At 36.1% G+C, this 17,697-nt stretch overlaps 1 protein-coding gene across 1 annotated transcript in view; it reads left to right on the forward strand.

The window, feature by feature from the left end:
- The window catches only part of ush2a (Usher syndrome 2A (autosomal recessive, mild)), a 328,961-nt gene that overhangs the window by 252,149 nt on the left and 59,115 nt on the right, over positions 1 to 17,697 (forward strand). The window contains exons 52-56 of the mRNA XM_065288316.2: positions 493 to 690; positions 1,299 to 1,453; positions 5,841 to 6,039; positions 12,666 to 12,773; positions 16,279 to 16,462. Coding sequence (XP_065144388.2) covers positions 493 to 690; positions 1,299 to 1,453; positions 5,841 to 6,039; positions 12,666 to 12,773; positions 16,279 to 16,462 — 844 coding nt within the window. The remainder of the gene's footprint in view (positions 1 to 492; positions 691 to 1,298; positions 1,454 to 5,840; positions 6,040 to 12,665; positions 12,774 to 16,278; positions 16,463 to 17,697) is intronic.

A 17,697-nucleotide genomic window follows, 5' to 3' on the forward strand; every position in this document is an offset into this window, starting at 1 on the left:
TTAGCATTGTGCTAAAAAATAACCAGTGCCCAAAAATAGTCCCCTGCTATTGAAGTTACTAAGTGGGGACTATTTTTTGGCTGCTGCGTAATATCATTGCGCCTCCCGCCACCATGTAACAGCAGCAAAGTCCTTGATTATTACGCCAGAATTAGAGTTTAGTTCCTAGCCATATCGGCCTAGAAAATCACAACTTTTAATTTTCTGTCGGTCTTAGTACACTATGTAACTACAGAAGAGTCCATTTTTAATTTGGAATTTATTTTTGGTTATTTTAGTGCGATGCTAATGGTCTAATCAGATTCAATGGATTATGCTTAGCTATGCTAAAAGTGGTACCGCCCGACCCGGAGATCAGCTGAATGGATTCCAAAACGGTAAAAATCAAATGTTTAACACTAGGGGAGCTGGAAAATGAGGATATTTTCTGAAAAAAGTGGAGTGTCCCTTTAAGATACCTGCCATATCATGGTCATGCGTTTATCATTTCAGATACTGAACTGGATCCCTATACCAGATATGAGTACAGAATCGGTGCCTGGAACAGCCACAGTCATGGATTTAGCCCCTTTGCCCAGGTCGCTACTAAAGAAGATGTGCCCTGGGGCGTGGCCCCTCCTCGCTGGAACCTTGTCGGCCTTCGCGATGATATCATTCTTCTAGACTGGTCAACCCCAAACAGACCTAATGGTAATTGTCTCCAAAAGATGCCGCTGTATACTTTTATAACCGACAGTTTCAAACTTTTAAATGAAAACCAACACAATTTTTTTGTTTCTTTTACCTACTAAAAGATCAAATACTACAGTTTGCAACGCACTTTTTTCCTCTCATGGCAATATTGTCATATGTTTATTCAGTAGAAGGTTTGGTTATGTAAATTATCAATCAGTTTGGCCTTCTGCGCACACAACCGTGACACTTAGAAGATTAAGTTCTCCAACAGACTGGATGGCAGGCTGTAATGCTACAACTCTTGTCATAGTGAAACTATCTGATTGTTTTATCATCCCTCCTTTGAAGACCTGACTGTTATTAGGCGTAATCTGCATAGCTCGGCAGAATAATTTATAAGGAGGGAAATTCACATGCGCTAAGTGAGAATAACAAGCTTCGTTTTAGTGAACTTCTGTGCCACTTAATATGTAAAGAAACAAGCTGATTGCTCATTAGGACTTCAGCTCTAATCAAACGGCTTGCCACCCAATCTGTTGTGATTTGAAAAAAAGTCAGTCTGCACTGATATTCGAAATTGTTTTGAAGACCCTTTTTGACTGTGTTTGTGTGTTTTGTGATAGGAGAGATAAGTCACTATGTCATCCTGCGTGACGGACAGGAACGTTTCCGCGGTACTGATCTTAGCTTCACGGACGCAGCGGGAATCCGACCTTTTCAGGAGTACATGTACCAGCTCAGGGCGTGTACTGCCGCCGGGTGCACAGACAGCTCCAAAGTGAGTTTTCTTTCTTAGTATGGGTATGTTTTACTGTTCATAATCCCTACATTAAGTGTTACTTTAAAAAATATTTAATACTTGTAGTTTTAACTGTTTACAACTTACCTGTGGCACCAGTGCAGAGGTGGGCAAACTACGGCACGCGGGCCACATCTGGCCTACTGGGCACTTTCATCTGGCCCATGAGACAATTTTTTAAATGTATTTAAGGGTAAGTTCACCCAAAAACTAAACTTCTGTCATCATTTGCATCCCAGTTTCTATCTTCTGTCTAATAAAAAAAAGATATTTTGATAATTGATGGTAAGCCCACATGACTTTAATAGTATTCTTTTTTCTTGCTATGGAAGTCAATGGGGCTTCAGATCGTTTTTTGTGTTCATCACAACAAAGCAATATGTACTGGTTTGTAACAACATGCAAATGATGACAGAATTAAACATTTTTGGGTGAATTATCCCTTTAAATATCATTGTATTTTGGTCCAAAATTAGTTTTTAAAGACTACTACTATTTTCATTGTGATTTGAGATGATTTGCCCTTAACTATGGTTTAACTATAGTAAGCAAAGTAAGTACAGTAATTGTGGTAAGTGCTTTTAGAAATTTACTATGATCTCACCACAGTGACCATATTTTACCAATGGGGTTTGTAGTAAAATTATGGTAATACAAATGTTAGAAAAACATCATTACTACACTTTTACTCTAATAAAATCATAGTTAAAGGGATAGTTTGCATAAAAATTTTAATTCTGTCATCGTTTTTTTGCTCTCATGTTGTTACAAACCTGTATACATTTATTTGTTCTGATTAACACAAAAAATATATATTTTGAGGAATGTTTATAACCAAATTGGTCATGAGCCCCACTCACTTCCATAGCAGGAAAAATAAATACTATGGAAGTTAATGGTGCTCATGTACGCCAAAACAAAAAAATACATAGTAAATGTTGACAGAATTGTCATTTTGGGTCAACTATCCCTTTCATTTTCCTAAATTTATCAGACACTTAAAAGGTTAGTTCACCCAAAATTGAAAATAATGTCATTAACTCTTTCACCGCCAGCATTTTTAAAAAAGAGTTGCCAGCCAGCGCCAGCATTTTTCATGATTTTTTCAAAAGTTTAAAGGTAGGGTAACAGATTTGATCCTGAAACATTTTTAGTTATGCTGGTTAAAAGTCTCCTCACATTCTGATAGCAATTACTGTGTTAAGTTGTTTAAATGTATTTGTAAAAATTTATGTCATCTGTGAAAGGCGTAGGACCAAAAAATGTTCAACAAATCATAGATTTCGGTCCGAACGGACGTTTCCTTTTATGTCCCTCATACGTAAGCGTAATTTGAATTCCCACCGCGCAGCGAGTCCACGCAGATACCATACGTCATCGGCGCGTTCACGTGCGCTCTGTCTGTAAGCAGCGAGAACACCAAACTTTTCTGCTGAATTGACAACCTACACAGGAGCAACAAAACTAAATGCATCTTTTATAACAACAACAGCAAAAACTGCCTGGATCAGCAAGAGCAAAAATCCAAATTAACATCAGTAACTTTACTGCTTTACCACGAGATGCAAACAGCTACAGGAGGCAAAGGGTCTGAAAGGGTCGTTGCACTTTTTATTTTGGTAAGGTAGGTACGCGATATGTTTGTACTGAGATGGATTCAGATATTCTACTTTGATGAAACGTTGTGTTGCTTATGAAATTTGTGTTCGTTTACGGATTAGCATAACGATATAGTTACTACGTCTACACAACCGAACGTGTGCTTAAACTAATTCTGATGTAAACCAGTTGTTTATGTTGGTTATTTTGGAAGTGTTATTCACTTTGTACTGCAAAGTTTTCTCACTGGTGAATGAGACATGAGACGTGACCGTCTGATCTGTGCGTGTTCATGTGTTTGGAAAGAGGCGTGACTTTGGAGAGCGATTTGACTTGAGGGTGGGATCGGGATTTCATTGCTAGGCGGCTACCGTTAGCATTTTTCAAAATGTGTTACCCTACCTTTAATGCCTTACAGAAAATGTTCTTTTTTAAAAAATAAACATACAATATATCAAATGAAAGAAAGAACAGACCCTCTGCTTTAAAAAAAAAAAAAACGTTTCATCCTACCTTCATTAGTTCTCTTTTTATCACCTCTCAAATATGGGTAGGTTTCTTCAAAAACACAAATTTTTGAGCAAAAAGCTGAGATAATTAAATTTTTGCGAAGGACTTTTGATAGATATCCGATGCAGAGCGATCTTTAAAACATACACGGAGTTCTTACCCTTTCATGTGAGGCGGTACTTCCGGGTTGTAAAAGGTGCGGAAGATAATAGCGGTATTGCGGAAAGCCGGAAATTCTCGTCATTGGCAGGGGAGCGTTTTCTCTTAATTGACGAGATAACTCGTCAGTGGCGGGGAAAGAGGTAAAGGGACAATATGTAGTTTTTTAAATATTTAATTAGTCAAAATCAATGTCTTTATTCATAAATATGTCCTCATTGGTGTCAAATTACATTTGTCGATGATCTGACTTTTCTTTGTAAGCTTAGAATTTCTTATTTTTATTTACATTGAACGGGTAAGTCCAAGAAGGCTTCCATGTCGTTTCGCCGTATTGAAAAACTATAATAGCAAAGAGGGACAAAAAGCACCAGCCTACCGCAACGCGTTTTCGTTCAGAACACGTTAACCAGCTGAAACGGACAAGGAGATTAGTGATTACATAACGGCTACCATAGTTGCAACACGCATTTGGAAAAGCGAGGCGCTAGAGAGCACTATTCCTTTGAATGCAAAATACAATTTCACCACTAGATAGGGAAAAATTCTACTTTTTGTCCCTTAAATAACTCTCCCTCATGTCGTTCCAAACTTGTAAGACCTCCAATCATCTTTGGAAACACAGTTTAATATGTTTTATATTTAGTCCAAGAGCTTACTGAAATTGTAAAATTGTAAAAAAAATTAAAAATATAAAATTGTGTTCATAATAATGGTACAACATGTCCGTGTATATATACAGTACAGTAGTTATTCAGTGTTAATTTGGTGTAAATTTCCATCAAGTCAAAAAAAGTTGACCTATCCTTGCACTAGTGTCACCAAATAAAAAAAATATATTTTCAAATCCAGACACTCTGTGGTCAGCAGTTGGTAAAAAACAGTCCTGACCCAAACTCTTGAAATTGGTTTAGCCAGGTGGTATTGACTATGTATACAATTTCCTGAAAAATCACTTTATTTTAATGTTTCTGCACATTAAAATGTGATACAGGAATATATCCGAACATAAATAAGTTCCATTCACATTCATAAAAACATTGCATTACACATTTAAGTTCATGCTTGTCTTTTGTGGACTTTCATTTCTCTTTAACCAACGCAACAGTGATCTTACAGAAACTTTAATGGTGTGGATAGATTAAGTTTTTTTATTATTTGTTATTTATTATTTTTACTTTAATGTGGGGGAAAATACTTAATTCAATTTTAAGGCCCATATAACCAGTAGTACTGATATTTTCCCATTGTCCTTCGTCTTTGTCACAAGGTTACCTGCAAGTATTTACAAGGATTGTAGTGCAAAGCTACAAAACACTTGTAAAGGATAACAATAGCCTTACTCCCCCATTCATTCTCATGTTATGCAGCTAGTGCTGAGTAAACAGGATATTTCTAATAGCAAGCTAATAGAACCAGAGCAACAACTGACTTCCTGCCATAATTGTTGTCTCCTTGTAATAGATGTCAGTGGCTCAGCTGATGAAAGAGCAAATTAACCTGTCCATCTCCTCTTTTTATGTCTAATTTAGGATCAGATTATCAATAACCACACAAATCTGCCAGGCCGTCAGCCAGAACGCCGGAGGCAAAGTAAAAAGAACCGCTCAGGCCGGCATTAGGTCAATTTTTCTTTCCGCGCAGCCCCTGGTCTCGGCCGGCACACCAATTGCCCACCAATGATCCACTGCTTCTTTCTTCTTCACCCGTGCACGATCGTTTTTAAGTGGAGCGGGATTAACTTGTACACCTGCAAGCATTGCCCAAACAGTTGCAATTATTGCCCAACCCAATACAAGGGGAGCAATTACCACGGGGCACCCTGTTGTCGCTCAGCAGGACCCAGCTCTGTCGTTGCGAATGAGGAACCTGATTTAATCTTTCTGGACACTGCGGGCTCACAAGCACATCAGGCCAACACCGGGCCGGCCTACACGTAGCCAAAAAAAACACCTTAACCACCTCTCGCGGCCCTTTCCTAATAGTCTGCCACTCCTAAAGACAAGAGTTGAAAGCGCTAGTGACATTCTATTAGAGCAGGATATCCAATCCTCCATTAGAGCAAATTGCTCTGTAATTCTTTTTGGTATGTGTGCAGGTTGTGGCAGTGACTGTCCAGAGGGAACCGGAGGGTATCGGTGCCCCAACCGTGAGTCCGGCCGGGCCGGGGGCCCTGAGGATCAGCTGGGATGTGCCGGCCAAACCGAACGGTGTAATTCGGGAGTACCACATCAATCAGAGCGGCGTCGGAGTCATCCACACACATACACAGGAGAAGATGGCTTATGATGTCACAGGTATTGCCCAATAAGCTTGTTTTTCAAAATTAAAGGGATAGTTCAACCAAAAATCTAAATTATGTCATAATTTACTCACTCTCATGTTGTTACAAACCTGTATAAATTACACTAAGGAAGATAATTTGAGGAATGTTTGTAACAAAACCGATCATGAGCCCCATTCACTTCCATAGTAGGAACAAATGGGCGAAGAGAATGGGGCTCATGATCGGTTTTGTTACAAACATTCCTCAAAATATCTTCCTTAGTGTAATTTATAGTGAGAAAATATTAAAGTGAGAAAATTTTTATTTCATTTTTGGGTGAACTATCACTTTAAAGGGACACTTAAATGTTTTTGAAAAAAATTTTGAGCGCGATGCTAATGGTCTAATCAGATTCAATGAATTATGCTAAGCTATGCTAAAAGTGGTACCGCCAGACCCGGAGATTGGCTGAATGGATTCCAAAACGGTAAAAGTCAATTGTTAAATTTTAGGGGAAAATGCTGGAAAATGAGCCTATTTTTTTTTTTAAAGTGAAGTGTCCCTTTAAGTGAATAATTATTTACTTGTTGAGTGATATTTATTAAATAATTTTGTTTTAATAAGGTTATTTTATATAATAAATTATTTACTTGTTGAGTTATATATTTTTTTAATAATTTTGTTTTAATAAGGTTAATTTTATTTAATAAATTATTTACTTGTTGAGTGATTTTTTTATTTTTTTTTTAATAAGGTTGATTTTATTTAATAAATTATTTACTTGTTGAGTGATTTTTTTTTATAATTTTGTTTTAATAAGGTTAATTTTATTTAATAAATTATTTACTTGTTGAGTTATATATTTTTTTTTAATAATTTTGCTTTAATAAGGTTAATTTTATTTAATAAATTGTTTACTTGTTGAGTGATTTTTTATATAATTTGGTTTTAATAAGGTTAATTTTATTTAATAAATGATTTACTTGTTGAGTGATATTTTTTTTATAATTTTGTTTTAATAAGGTTAATTTTATTTACTGAATATTGCAAATTACTAATTTATAAAGCCACTTAACATACATTTTTGGGGGGATAATGTAAGATTTTATTTAGCTTTTTTTGCTTTACTTGGTCAGTATTTAAGATATCAAGGTTATATTTTCACCGAATGTTCTTTGCGTTATATGAGATGATTTTATCACAAAAAATTACTACTAAAAATCTACCTGTATCACACCATACACTCATCAAAAGTAAATGTGATGCGCAAAACTTAAAGGGAAATGGTGCCAATGCACCTAAGATTACATTTTAACCTAAAATCTAGATGATTAAAGTCTAAATAAATGTATTCTAGTTCCATAATGTATTAATGTAGGCAAATAATGTATTAAAGAGTACTGTAAAACAAGAAATGAACATGACAGCAAAAGCTTTTATCCGATGGGTGAAGACAGTAGCACTATGACTTAACACATCGGAGGTATTGAATACTGAATGAAAGAAAGAGGAAAGACAGATACAGTGCAAAGATCGAGTGATGAATTGGTTAAGCAGCGGAGAGAAGCCGCCCCATGCTGGCGCTGACGGCTGCAGCGGCGAGCGAGGATACACTGCGTCTCCTCCACGTGCCCTGCCTTTATTTATGCATGCTGTTTCTGGAAGCCATCTAATGACTGAATTTACACCTGATTCCCGCAATGAGCAGCCGGCCTGCCCATCACTCCTGAGGCCGATGCTGATTTGTGGGGCTTCTTTTATCTGCCTTGGAGAGGAGCAGTGTTCTTGGCCCTGAGCCATCCGTCACCACCGCAAGGGTACGCGCGCGGAACTCTCTCCCATTTCCAGAACCGCACGGGACGACGCATGGCAACGGACAGCTGCACAACAGCTAACAAACAGAGAGAGAGAGGGATTTAGATTAAGTGCTCAAAAATGTTGTTCCAAGAAAGATTTTCATTTGCCACAAAGTGTCTTTGGTTTGTTTCTCATTTAACGAAAGTTTATGTAATATAACCTGTATTTGACAATTTTTCAGTAATTTATTGTTATAGTTATAAATACTTATAATAATTTTTATTATCTGTAAACACTATTTATTTTTATTAGAATTTAAAACTGCAATATATAATAATTGAATACTGATCAAATATGTAGCTTGAATATTAAATGTAAATACTATAAACAATAATAATAGAAACTCATAATTTAAGTATTTTTGATTGATGATTATTAAAATGTGCAAATTTATTTAAAAAAAATACTGCATAGTACTGTACAATATATTATTTATAATTTTAGTTAAATTATTTGTACTGTCTGTATTTGTTTATCTTTGCAAATGGTCTCATGTGAAACAACTCCTATGTGTCTCTCTCTGAGGGCCGTGAAACGCATAATTCATGCACAGCGGAGAAGAACGCCTCTTACTTCGGCCTGTCGACATTATCAGCGACGTGATTATCAAACCTGAGTCAGGCACGTAGTTTCGGGGAGCGTCTGATCTCTTTCCAGTCGGGATTAATCTGAATAAATTCACTCCTCGGAGAGGCAGCCGATATCTAGCATTGTCAAAGCAGGAAAAAATGACGTCCTCGTGTCCAGGACAAAGTCTCATTTATTTATATATTTTAGATGCGTGTTCACAGCTTTGTTTCAATTGAATTACATAAGAGATTTGTGACAGCTCTGACCTACAGTAAAACATTTTGAAAACCAGCTTGATGGTTTATGTACCAATCTGTCCGCTGTTGTTCTTCACGAGGAATCTCCTGCCACGTGACTCTCTGATGTCGATTTCAGGGGCTGTCGGCTGCTTGCTGTCTCTCTGCGTACTCCAGAGGGAATGCTGGGAAGCTCCACGTCTTTGTAAATAAGCTTGAAATCAGCAGGGACCTTCGTACGGCCGGAGTTCCTGTGCAACCCGCTGGCGCCCAAAGATATTTCAGTGAAGGGCTTTCAGCGTTCTCTGCATTCCTCTGAAGGCCCTGAAGTTGGCAGAGGCAGCACGTGCCAAAGCAGTGAGCCAGTCTGGGATCCCGCGGCGAGCGGAGAGGGAGGGGATCTGATGGCATATTTGGCCGGCTGGCAGTGTGGCGTGTTTAAAACTTGGCTGGGGGAGATGGCGGGCATGGGCGGGACTCTGGCTCAGTTGTGCGACAGTGGCGACAGCGTTCAGTCACTGGCAGTGATTGCAGAATGCCTTTGCTCTGGGTTTCCTTTGTGAAGAGGCTCTAAAGCCACATCGAGACTTTCATGTCCCTCCGCACGGAGCTGCTGGTAAATCCTTCAAATGTTTTGTGCCATTCGGCCGAGCTGGGTCTCTGCTCTCCGCATCGACTGCTGCTGCAAGGCACCTTTGTGTTCCTTAAAACTTCCTGCTCTTGACTTTATTAAACGCACACATACAGTTCACCATACTGTCCAAGCTTCATGTTTTACAAAGCCACCAATTTAAACACCACTTGGATTACAGGCTTACTTCTTTTTTCCAGTTACTTCTTTTTTTAAGTTGGTACCTGTGAATTGATCGTGCAGCACAATAAATATTTATGATTGGTTACATTTTGGTTGCAAATATAAGTTTACATTGCAATCTTTACAGTGACAAAAGGCTAAAATGAATATTGTATGTTATACATTGGGTGGTTTTCCGGACATGGTTTAGATACAGCCAGGACTAGGCCTTATTTATATTAGGACAATTAAGTTTTTTTTTTACAAACATACTTACAAAAACACATTTTTGCTGTGCATCTTGTCACAAAACCGTGGCACAGATATACTGTATTTAAAAATAGGTCAGTGCAATCTGTTTTTAGTTGAGACCGCTCAAATATGCATTGTAGTCATAAGCCTTGTCTGGGAAACTGCCCCTATGTAAAATATAATGTGTGTAATGCATGTATTGGGATTTTGTAACCGCAGGAGTCGTGCGCATCCACACACACTGCAAAATCCGTCGCTTTTATATGATGCCACTTTCAATGACAAAGGCAGTTCCTGTCCCCTTTGTTATTGACATGAAAGGAGACCAAATTAAAGACATAAATTAAATCATTATCGGTTTTTACGGTGACTTTTAACACATTGGTAAAAATGCAGTAAGATGAGGTAAAAAGAGAGAAAGATATGATATTTTTCAAGAAAACATAAATAAGGAAAGTTTTTTGAGTACATATGGTGATTTTATATTTTTTTTATTTTTGTAATGTGGCTTTTTTAATTTTAATTTAAATGACCTCAAAATAAATAACCAAAAAATTCCATCTTATATTATTACTCTATTTTACAGTAATTTAACTAACAAGAGATTATATACTAAATTCCGTGATTTAAAACTATCATATTTTGTTAAGTTAAGAATTCCCATGAAAAACATGCATAGGTTTTTATTAACTGGTGTAAATTATATCTCTCCATTATGCAAATTATGTTGTAAGCCATGCATTTATTGGACATGGGTAAATGAATGATTTATTATTTACACACTGTAAATAAATAATAACAAAGTAATATATATTTTTATGTTACTTCAACTTAACAAATTAAGTTAAACAATTTTAACTTGTTTTTATAAGTTATGTAAACCTATTACAGGTCAAAAATTAAATTAGACCTGAATTTTTTTTACAGTGAGTACAACATTTTTCCAGTTGTAATGCTTAGTAAATTTGATTTCTTTTACCTTTTTTATTTCAATACTCTGCAAACAATGTTAAATCTGTAAGGTATTAATATACACTATATTTCTAAGCAAGCTACAGTAACAGCAAATGTTGAAGGAAACAATTATGTAAGCGTGTAAAGTCATTGCGTTGTGTATAAGCAGCACTTCCAGAGTTCACTTCACCTGGATTGTTGTGTAGCAGCTTTATCCGAGTTCACCGAGGCCTGATAGAAGAGAAGAACCTGCCTCCTAAATTATGCGTGAGTGGGGGGGAAACTGATCCTATAAAAGGCATCATGGGTAGTCTCCTAGCTTGGCCGAAACGTAAAGCCCACAGATCGCTTCATAATCCCCTTCAGACTGAAAAAAAAAACATTAAGTAATTGTAGACAGGAAGTGGGCACTTAATTATTTAGAGGCTTTATCAATGTGGCAGGTAAAGTGAGTAAGCATTGCAGACCTTTTCTCATCAAGCCTCCACATTCAGGATGGCACATATCGGCCATCATCTCCTCATATTCTCTAATGCAAACAATAAATGGCAGCTTGTCAATAAAATATCTTTTTATATCGTTTATTACCTCGCACGTCCTCATCGGGCTGTACAGAACAATTTGGATGACAGTTACGGCATTGTTTCACTTTGTGTTAGTCGTGTGCTACAAACCGGCCGGTGGGTGTTTCGTAGGGTTAACTAAAATGATTGATTTTTTTGCGCCCCTGCTTATTTATTTATTTGCCATTTTGAATAAAGGTGCATGTGTCTTTAACAAGCTAAGAGTGCCCCCTTGAGTTTGTTTGAGATTTTAAAAAATTGTGATTGTGAGATTGTGAACTGCAATGTGTTTGTTTAACGTTTTAATTATCTGGAATAATATTAATACTTATTAATTATTACAACTTTATGATTTTTATTAGTTATGTCACTAGTCACTATTTTAACTCTGTGCACTTGTTTCATTTTTCAAATATCAAGAACATCATCTATCATATTTGTACAAACGTAACGTCTTATTTCCCACATAAAAATTTTATTTGGTATACTATTAATATTTCTAAAACCAACCTCCCTTCAATTTGTCTTAACAAATCATATTGATAATGCAATCTTTCTTTTAGTTTCTCCCAAGTACTGATCGCTATATTAGGTTGGATTTACACCATGCAAATTACTCAACGCTAATAACTTAACCCTCAACGCTATAATAACCTAACCCTTCTAGAATACACACCTGGACATGTTTTGCATGGGGAGTTAAGCTTTAAAGGCAGTGTTCAGCTGCTGTCTCCCTGCATTTAGTATGCTTAACAGAATCCTTTACTTAACCCAAACACAGCTCAACGTTCTGAAAACATTGATCTGTGTTTGGGTTAAATGAGAGAGGCTGACAAGCATACTAAACAGCTGGGTGCATGCGTGCATTTTTTCAGATTTAAAGGGAGACCTGGCACTGTGAGTCGGTGGACACGGGCATGACTTTGGGGTGCACAGAGTTCAGGAATAGATTGAGATTTAAAGTTTATACAGGATAAGAAGCAGATCTTTATTGTATATGTATAGTGTTATTATCAAATACTGTGTGTAAACTAAAAAAAAATAATTTTGCACTTTAAATTATTCATAAACAATAAAAAAATGTATAATTATTACTACTATTGTTATCAGTTGGTAGGTGTATTAAAATTTTATAATAATAATAAAAATATATTCTTCCTTGTGTGCTGTTTACTTTATTGGCCTATGATTTATAAATGTGTTGTTCATTACTGTAAATAATTAGATACTTTAAAAATCCTAAAGAAATCTTTAATATTTGTGAGAAACATCACTAAGAGTTCATATATTGGCTTAAAATCAGCCGCAGTCATTTCAAGTATCAGTGCATTTCTATATTGCCATTTTGGCATTCACAAAAAGTGTATGTATTTATATGATGCAGTGTGCACGTTAAAGGCAGTGTGTTTTTCTTATATTTATGTTTTTGCAGGTCTACAGCCTCACACCAACTACAGCTTCATTCTTGTTGCATGCACTGCAGCCGGTTGTGGTGCAAGTCAGCCATCTATAGGTCATACGCTGGAAGATGCACCAGCAGGTTAATGCACACACATACACGTATCTAGACTCATTAATGCTCATACATACACTTGAAAACTGTTATATATATATGGACGGTTTCAGCAGTAACAACATAAACAAGCGGAGGGCGTGTTCAGTGCGTAACTTCCGGTAAACTCCCCTAAGAATAAATAACAACAAAGTTCTTTAAACGTAGTTTATTTATATAACAAGCAAAAAAACAACACATAGATTAACTAGCAAACCAAAACATTAGTTATTTTCGACGAGGCGTTTGTTCAAGAGATCAGTTTAGCAACTACATACCATTAAAAAAAACTAAACCGGAAGTAAAGTTTGGATCCAGACGTGTATCGCGTCAGCGCACGTGTGTCCGTTGAAACTGTCTATATATATATATATATATATATATACATACATATATATATATATATATATATATATACATATATATATATATATATATATATATATATATATATATATATATATATATATATATATACATATATATATATATATATATATATATATATATATATATATACACATACTGTGCAAAAGTCTTAGGCCACCACCACCAGACTTGTTTTAAAATCCATCCATATTTATTTTCAATCTATTTTATTAAGATACAAACAGAAAATAGGGCATATGTACAAAAAAACTATTTAAATGAAATTTTCAGGACTTAATGTCTTCTTTAGGCATCGTTGGGGTTTAGTGTGATCTAGAGGTCTTCTCGGGTCCAAAGAAATGTACCCGACCCGAAATGACCCGAATCACTTCATACCCGAACCCGACGTGCATAAATAAAAAAAATTTAAAGAAAGACCCGACCTGAGACAAACCCGAGAAAATTAGACCCGAGTCCGACCCGAACTAGTGAAAAAATTTTTTTAACCCAACTGGAACCGAATGTAAACGGCACTGACGTGTGTTCATTCTGCAGACCCACGCGCAGCAGTCAGACAGAAAGAAACTCCGGTGGCCTTGCAACCAATTTGGCGAGCTGCTCCATTCGTTTGACTTTGTTATATGACGACGACACCAACGTAACCGCTAAAATGTACATTTATAATTGACTGACATGTTTGTCTCAACGAAAATGAACCTTCCGACAACCACACAATGTCGCAAGCGCTCTTGGCAAACAGATGAGAGGTTTGAAAAGGACATTGACGCACACAGGCGAGAGAGTTCGGGTCTTCTCGGGTCCGTTCAGAAAAAACACATTCATTTTTAAATTACCCGAGACCCGATGCCGCTATTATTGTACGCGACCCGTGTCCGAGGCACATGTGAAACTTTTAGACCCGAACCCGATCGGGTCTCGGGTCGGACCTCGGGTTTTCGGATCTAAGTGGACACGTGAAGACCTCTAGTGTGATCTCTCTTGTCACTAAACACATGAGAATGAAGTAAAAAGACTGATTTCTTTAAAATTAGAAATTAGGATTTAATTTTATTTAGATTTAAGAGATCCTGCAGATTCCTGCTATTGCTATTGGAAGGGGAGTTTACCCGAAAATACATCAGTTTACATCTTTATACAGTTTTTAATACTACGGTATATATACATTTCCTGTATTTTCTGGATGTATTCTATTAAAGAGACTGAGGAACAATTATATTTGATCACTATAACATTGCAAAAACAACAAATCTAATTATGACATGGTGGCCTAAGTACTGTATATATAATGTATAAATTTATGACCTTAGTTAATACTGTGCAAGTCTTAGGCTACCATGCCTCCATTAGATTTCATGTTTTTTCAATAGTATAATAACTATATGTAATAATTTCTCAATCTCTTTAATAGAATGCAACCAGAAAATACTAGAAATCTATATGCAGTATTAAAAAAGAATAAAATTATAAGCTGAAATGTCTAGTGTGAGCTGCTCTTACGTCCTAATCTAATCTAACAACTTCAGGACTTCAGTCAACTTAAAAGGCTTCAAGATGTAAATTGTCAAAAGAAGTCAAACTAAATACAGACTTTTGCCTAAAAACATTTAGTTCTGATAATTGTGTGTTTCTGTTAAAAAAAAATTACATTTTTCTGTGTTTTCTGTTTGTGTCTTAAAATAAATATGGATGGTCATTAAAACTGGTGGTGGCCTAAGACTTTTTCACAATACATAAGGAATAATTGACGATGGGCAGTTGAATTAGTAAGGAATAATTGACGACGGGCCATTGAATTATAAGAAAATAATGCACACCCAAGGTGCAATGCGGCACATCGCGGGTGTGCATTATTTTCAAATAATTCAAAGGACCGGAGTCAATTATTCCTCGTATACCACGGTTACCACAAACATTTCTCTGGTTCCTATTTTTAAGACATTTGACAAGTTAGGTGTGCGGTTATCCGAAATGAATTTATACCCACGGAACATTTCCCTGCCAATCAGAATACAGCATTCAACAGACCCGTGGTATAATAAAAAAAAAAAATGCACACCCAAGTTGGCATTTAGGCATGAAGCAGAATGTCGTTATGCATTATTTTTAAATAATTCAAAGGACGGTAGTCAATTTTTTCCTTATACCACGGTTACCACAGACATTGCTAAGACATTTCCCCTGGTGGTTATTTTAAGAAATTTGACAGGTAAGGTGTGCGTTTATCGTTAAATAATGCATACTAGAGCTGGGTATCGATTCAGATGTTCCAGATTGATTCGATTTCGATTCACAAGCTATCGAATCAATTCTCCTTTCGATTCCGATTCTCTGATCAATATTTATGCTCGATTCTTGATTTGACTCAATGAATATAGTATTAAAAATAAACACCCCTTCCACTTTATATTTATAAAAAAGAACAGTGAACATAAGTTTACAAGAGTAATTAATCAAAATAAATGAATAGCCACAAACCTGTATTTTAAACTTTTTTTATTTTAGGTACACTTGGGTACATTAAACAGAACCCATCTCTAATTTTCAAATGCATACAATTATGTCAAATACAATACAATTTTGATGCAAGATGAAAAATGTATGCTGAAAAAAGTCAATCCTTGATCAAACAGGATCAGGTTATTTAATTTGTAAAAAAATCAATTCGTGGCCTATGAGAATCGATTTTGAATCAACCAGGTTTAAAAAAAACGATTAATCGGAAAAAAAATTTGCCCAGCCCTAATGCATACCCGTAAAACATTTCTCAACCAATCAGAATAAAACATTCAACAGCCCCATTGTATACTTTTATTAAGGAATAATTGGCGACAGGTTGAATTATTAGAAAATAATGCACACACAAGGTGGTAATGCGCAAAGCTGTTACATCGCGGGTGTGCATTATTTTCGAATAAATCAAAGGACCAGAGTCAATATACCACGGCTCTGGTGTCTATTTTTAAGACATTTGACAAGTTAGGTGTGTGGTTTACAGAAAAATAATAAATACCCATGGAACGTTTCTCAGTTAATGAGAATTAAGCATTCAACAGACCCGTGGTATACTGTGTATTAACTGTTTCTTAATCTCTGATGGCCCTAGATGTGTGGACAATTCCCAGGCATATACAGGTGAACTCCACAGCAGTGGAGCTACATTGGAGCCATCCGCTCAAACCCAACGGCCTGCTTTCCAGGTATCGGCTGCTGCGCGACAGTGCGGTCGTCTTCAGCGGTGGCGGAGAAGAGATGAGCTACACAGATGCTGGCCTTCAGCCCAACACCAGGTTCTATCTATCAGCCATCTTTAACAAGCCATTAGCACTTGATGATCGATGACATCTAATCCTATGCGTGTCTTAAAGAATCCAGGGACTCTACAATAACAGAGCTCTTTGGTAACAGACCTGCTCTTATACCAAATCATTAAAAGTTTTAAAGAACAGTGAGCAGGGAAACCAGCCAATGAGATGTAGAATTGGCTCAGAGAGTCACATTGATCGAGTTCCCTCGTGATTCGGGATATCACAGTGATCGGGAACTTTTCTGCTGTTGATGAGACAGAAGACGCTCTTATGCAAGTGTACTACTTACCTTGTTTAACTTTGAGATGTGGCCATATTTGAATATGCTCTTATAGTAAATTTATATTGTAATGCATTACTTTTAAAAGTAACTTTCCCCAACACTGCTCTTGTAAAACATAATATTATAAACATACATTTTGAATTTTGAAAAACTGACCCGTTCCTGGGTTGCATGAACAGCTAGCCAGGTCTTAACCCATTAACTGATACTGTCCTTTGAGCGGCACACCCGAGTTTACTTAAATATTTTTCATGTAAATGTTATCTATCACGACAAACTATATATTGTTGGAAAGGTCTAAGAATGTAGTTTTCATATTTCAAAACCTTGTTGCAGTAATAATAATGTAATGACTGTAATTTATTAATATGTGACAAGAGTATGCAGCAACCCAATATAAACCTAATTTTTTGTTATAATTTTATATATAAAATAATCCTATATTGCATTATGTTTATTTATAAATTATGTAACTTTAAAACAAGACCAAAATTAGGCTTCTAGACCAAAAAATGCCAGAGTTATATTCATTTTGAAGGGGTACATCACCTTTTACCCCTCACTCCAGGTAAAGGGTTAAATAAGCTTTGTGTAAATCTGCTTGTTTGGGGTTCACCTGACCCCATTTTGCCATATTTTTGGGAGACATTTTCAATCTAACAACACAAATTTTGTGGCGGGATGTTTAAACCGTGTAACAAGTACGACACAATGGCATGTAGTGGGGATAAAATTACACTTTTTTTTTAAAGAGAGATTAACCATGTAAGGTCTAAAAATGTAGTTTTCATATTTCAAAACCTTATGCAGTAATAATAATGTAATGACTGTAATTTAGTAATTTGTGACAAGAGTATGCAGCAAACCAACACAAACCTAATTTTTGTTTTAAATGTATGTATAAAATAATACTATATTGCATTATTTTTATTTA

This window comes from Paramisgurnus dabryanus, chromosome 17, assembly GCF_030506205.2.
Source record: "Paramisgurnus dabryanus chromosome 17, PD_genome_1.1, whole genome shotgun sequence".
Classification (NCBI taxonomy): domain Eukaryota; kingdom Metazoa; phylum Chordata; class Actinopteri; order Cypriniformes; family Cobitidae; genus Paramisgurnus; species Paramisgurnus dabryanus.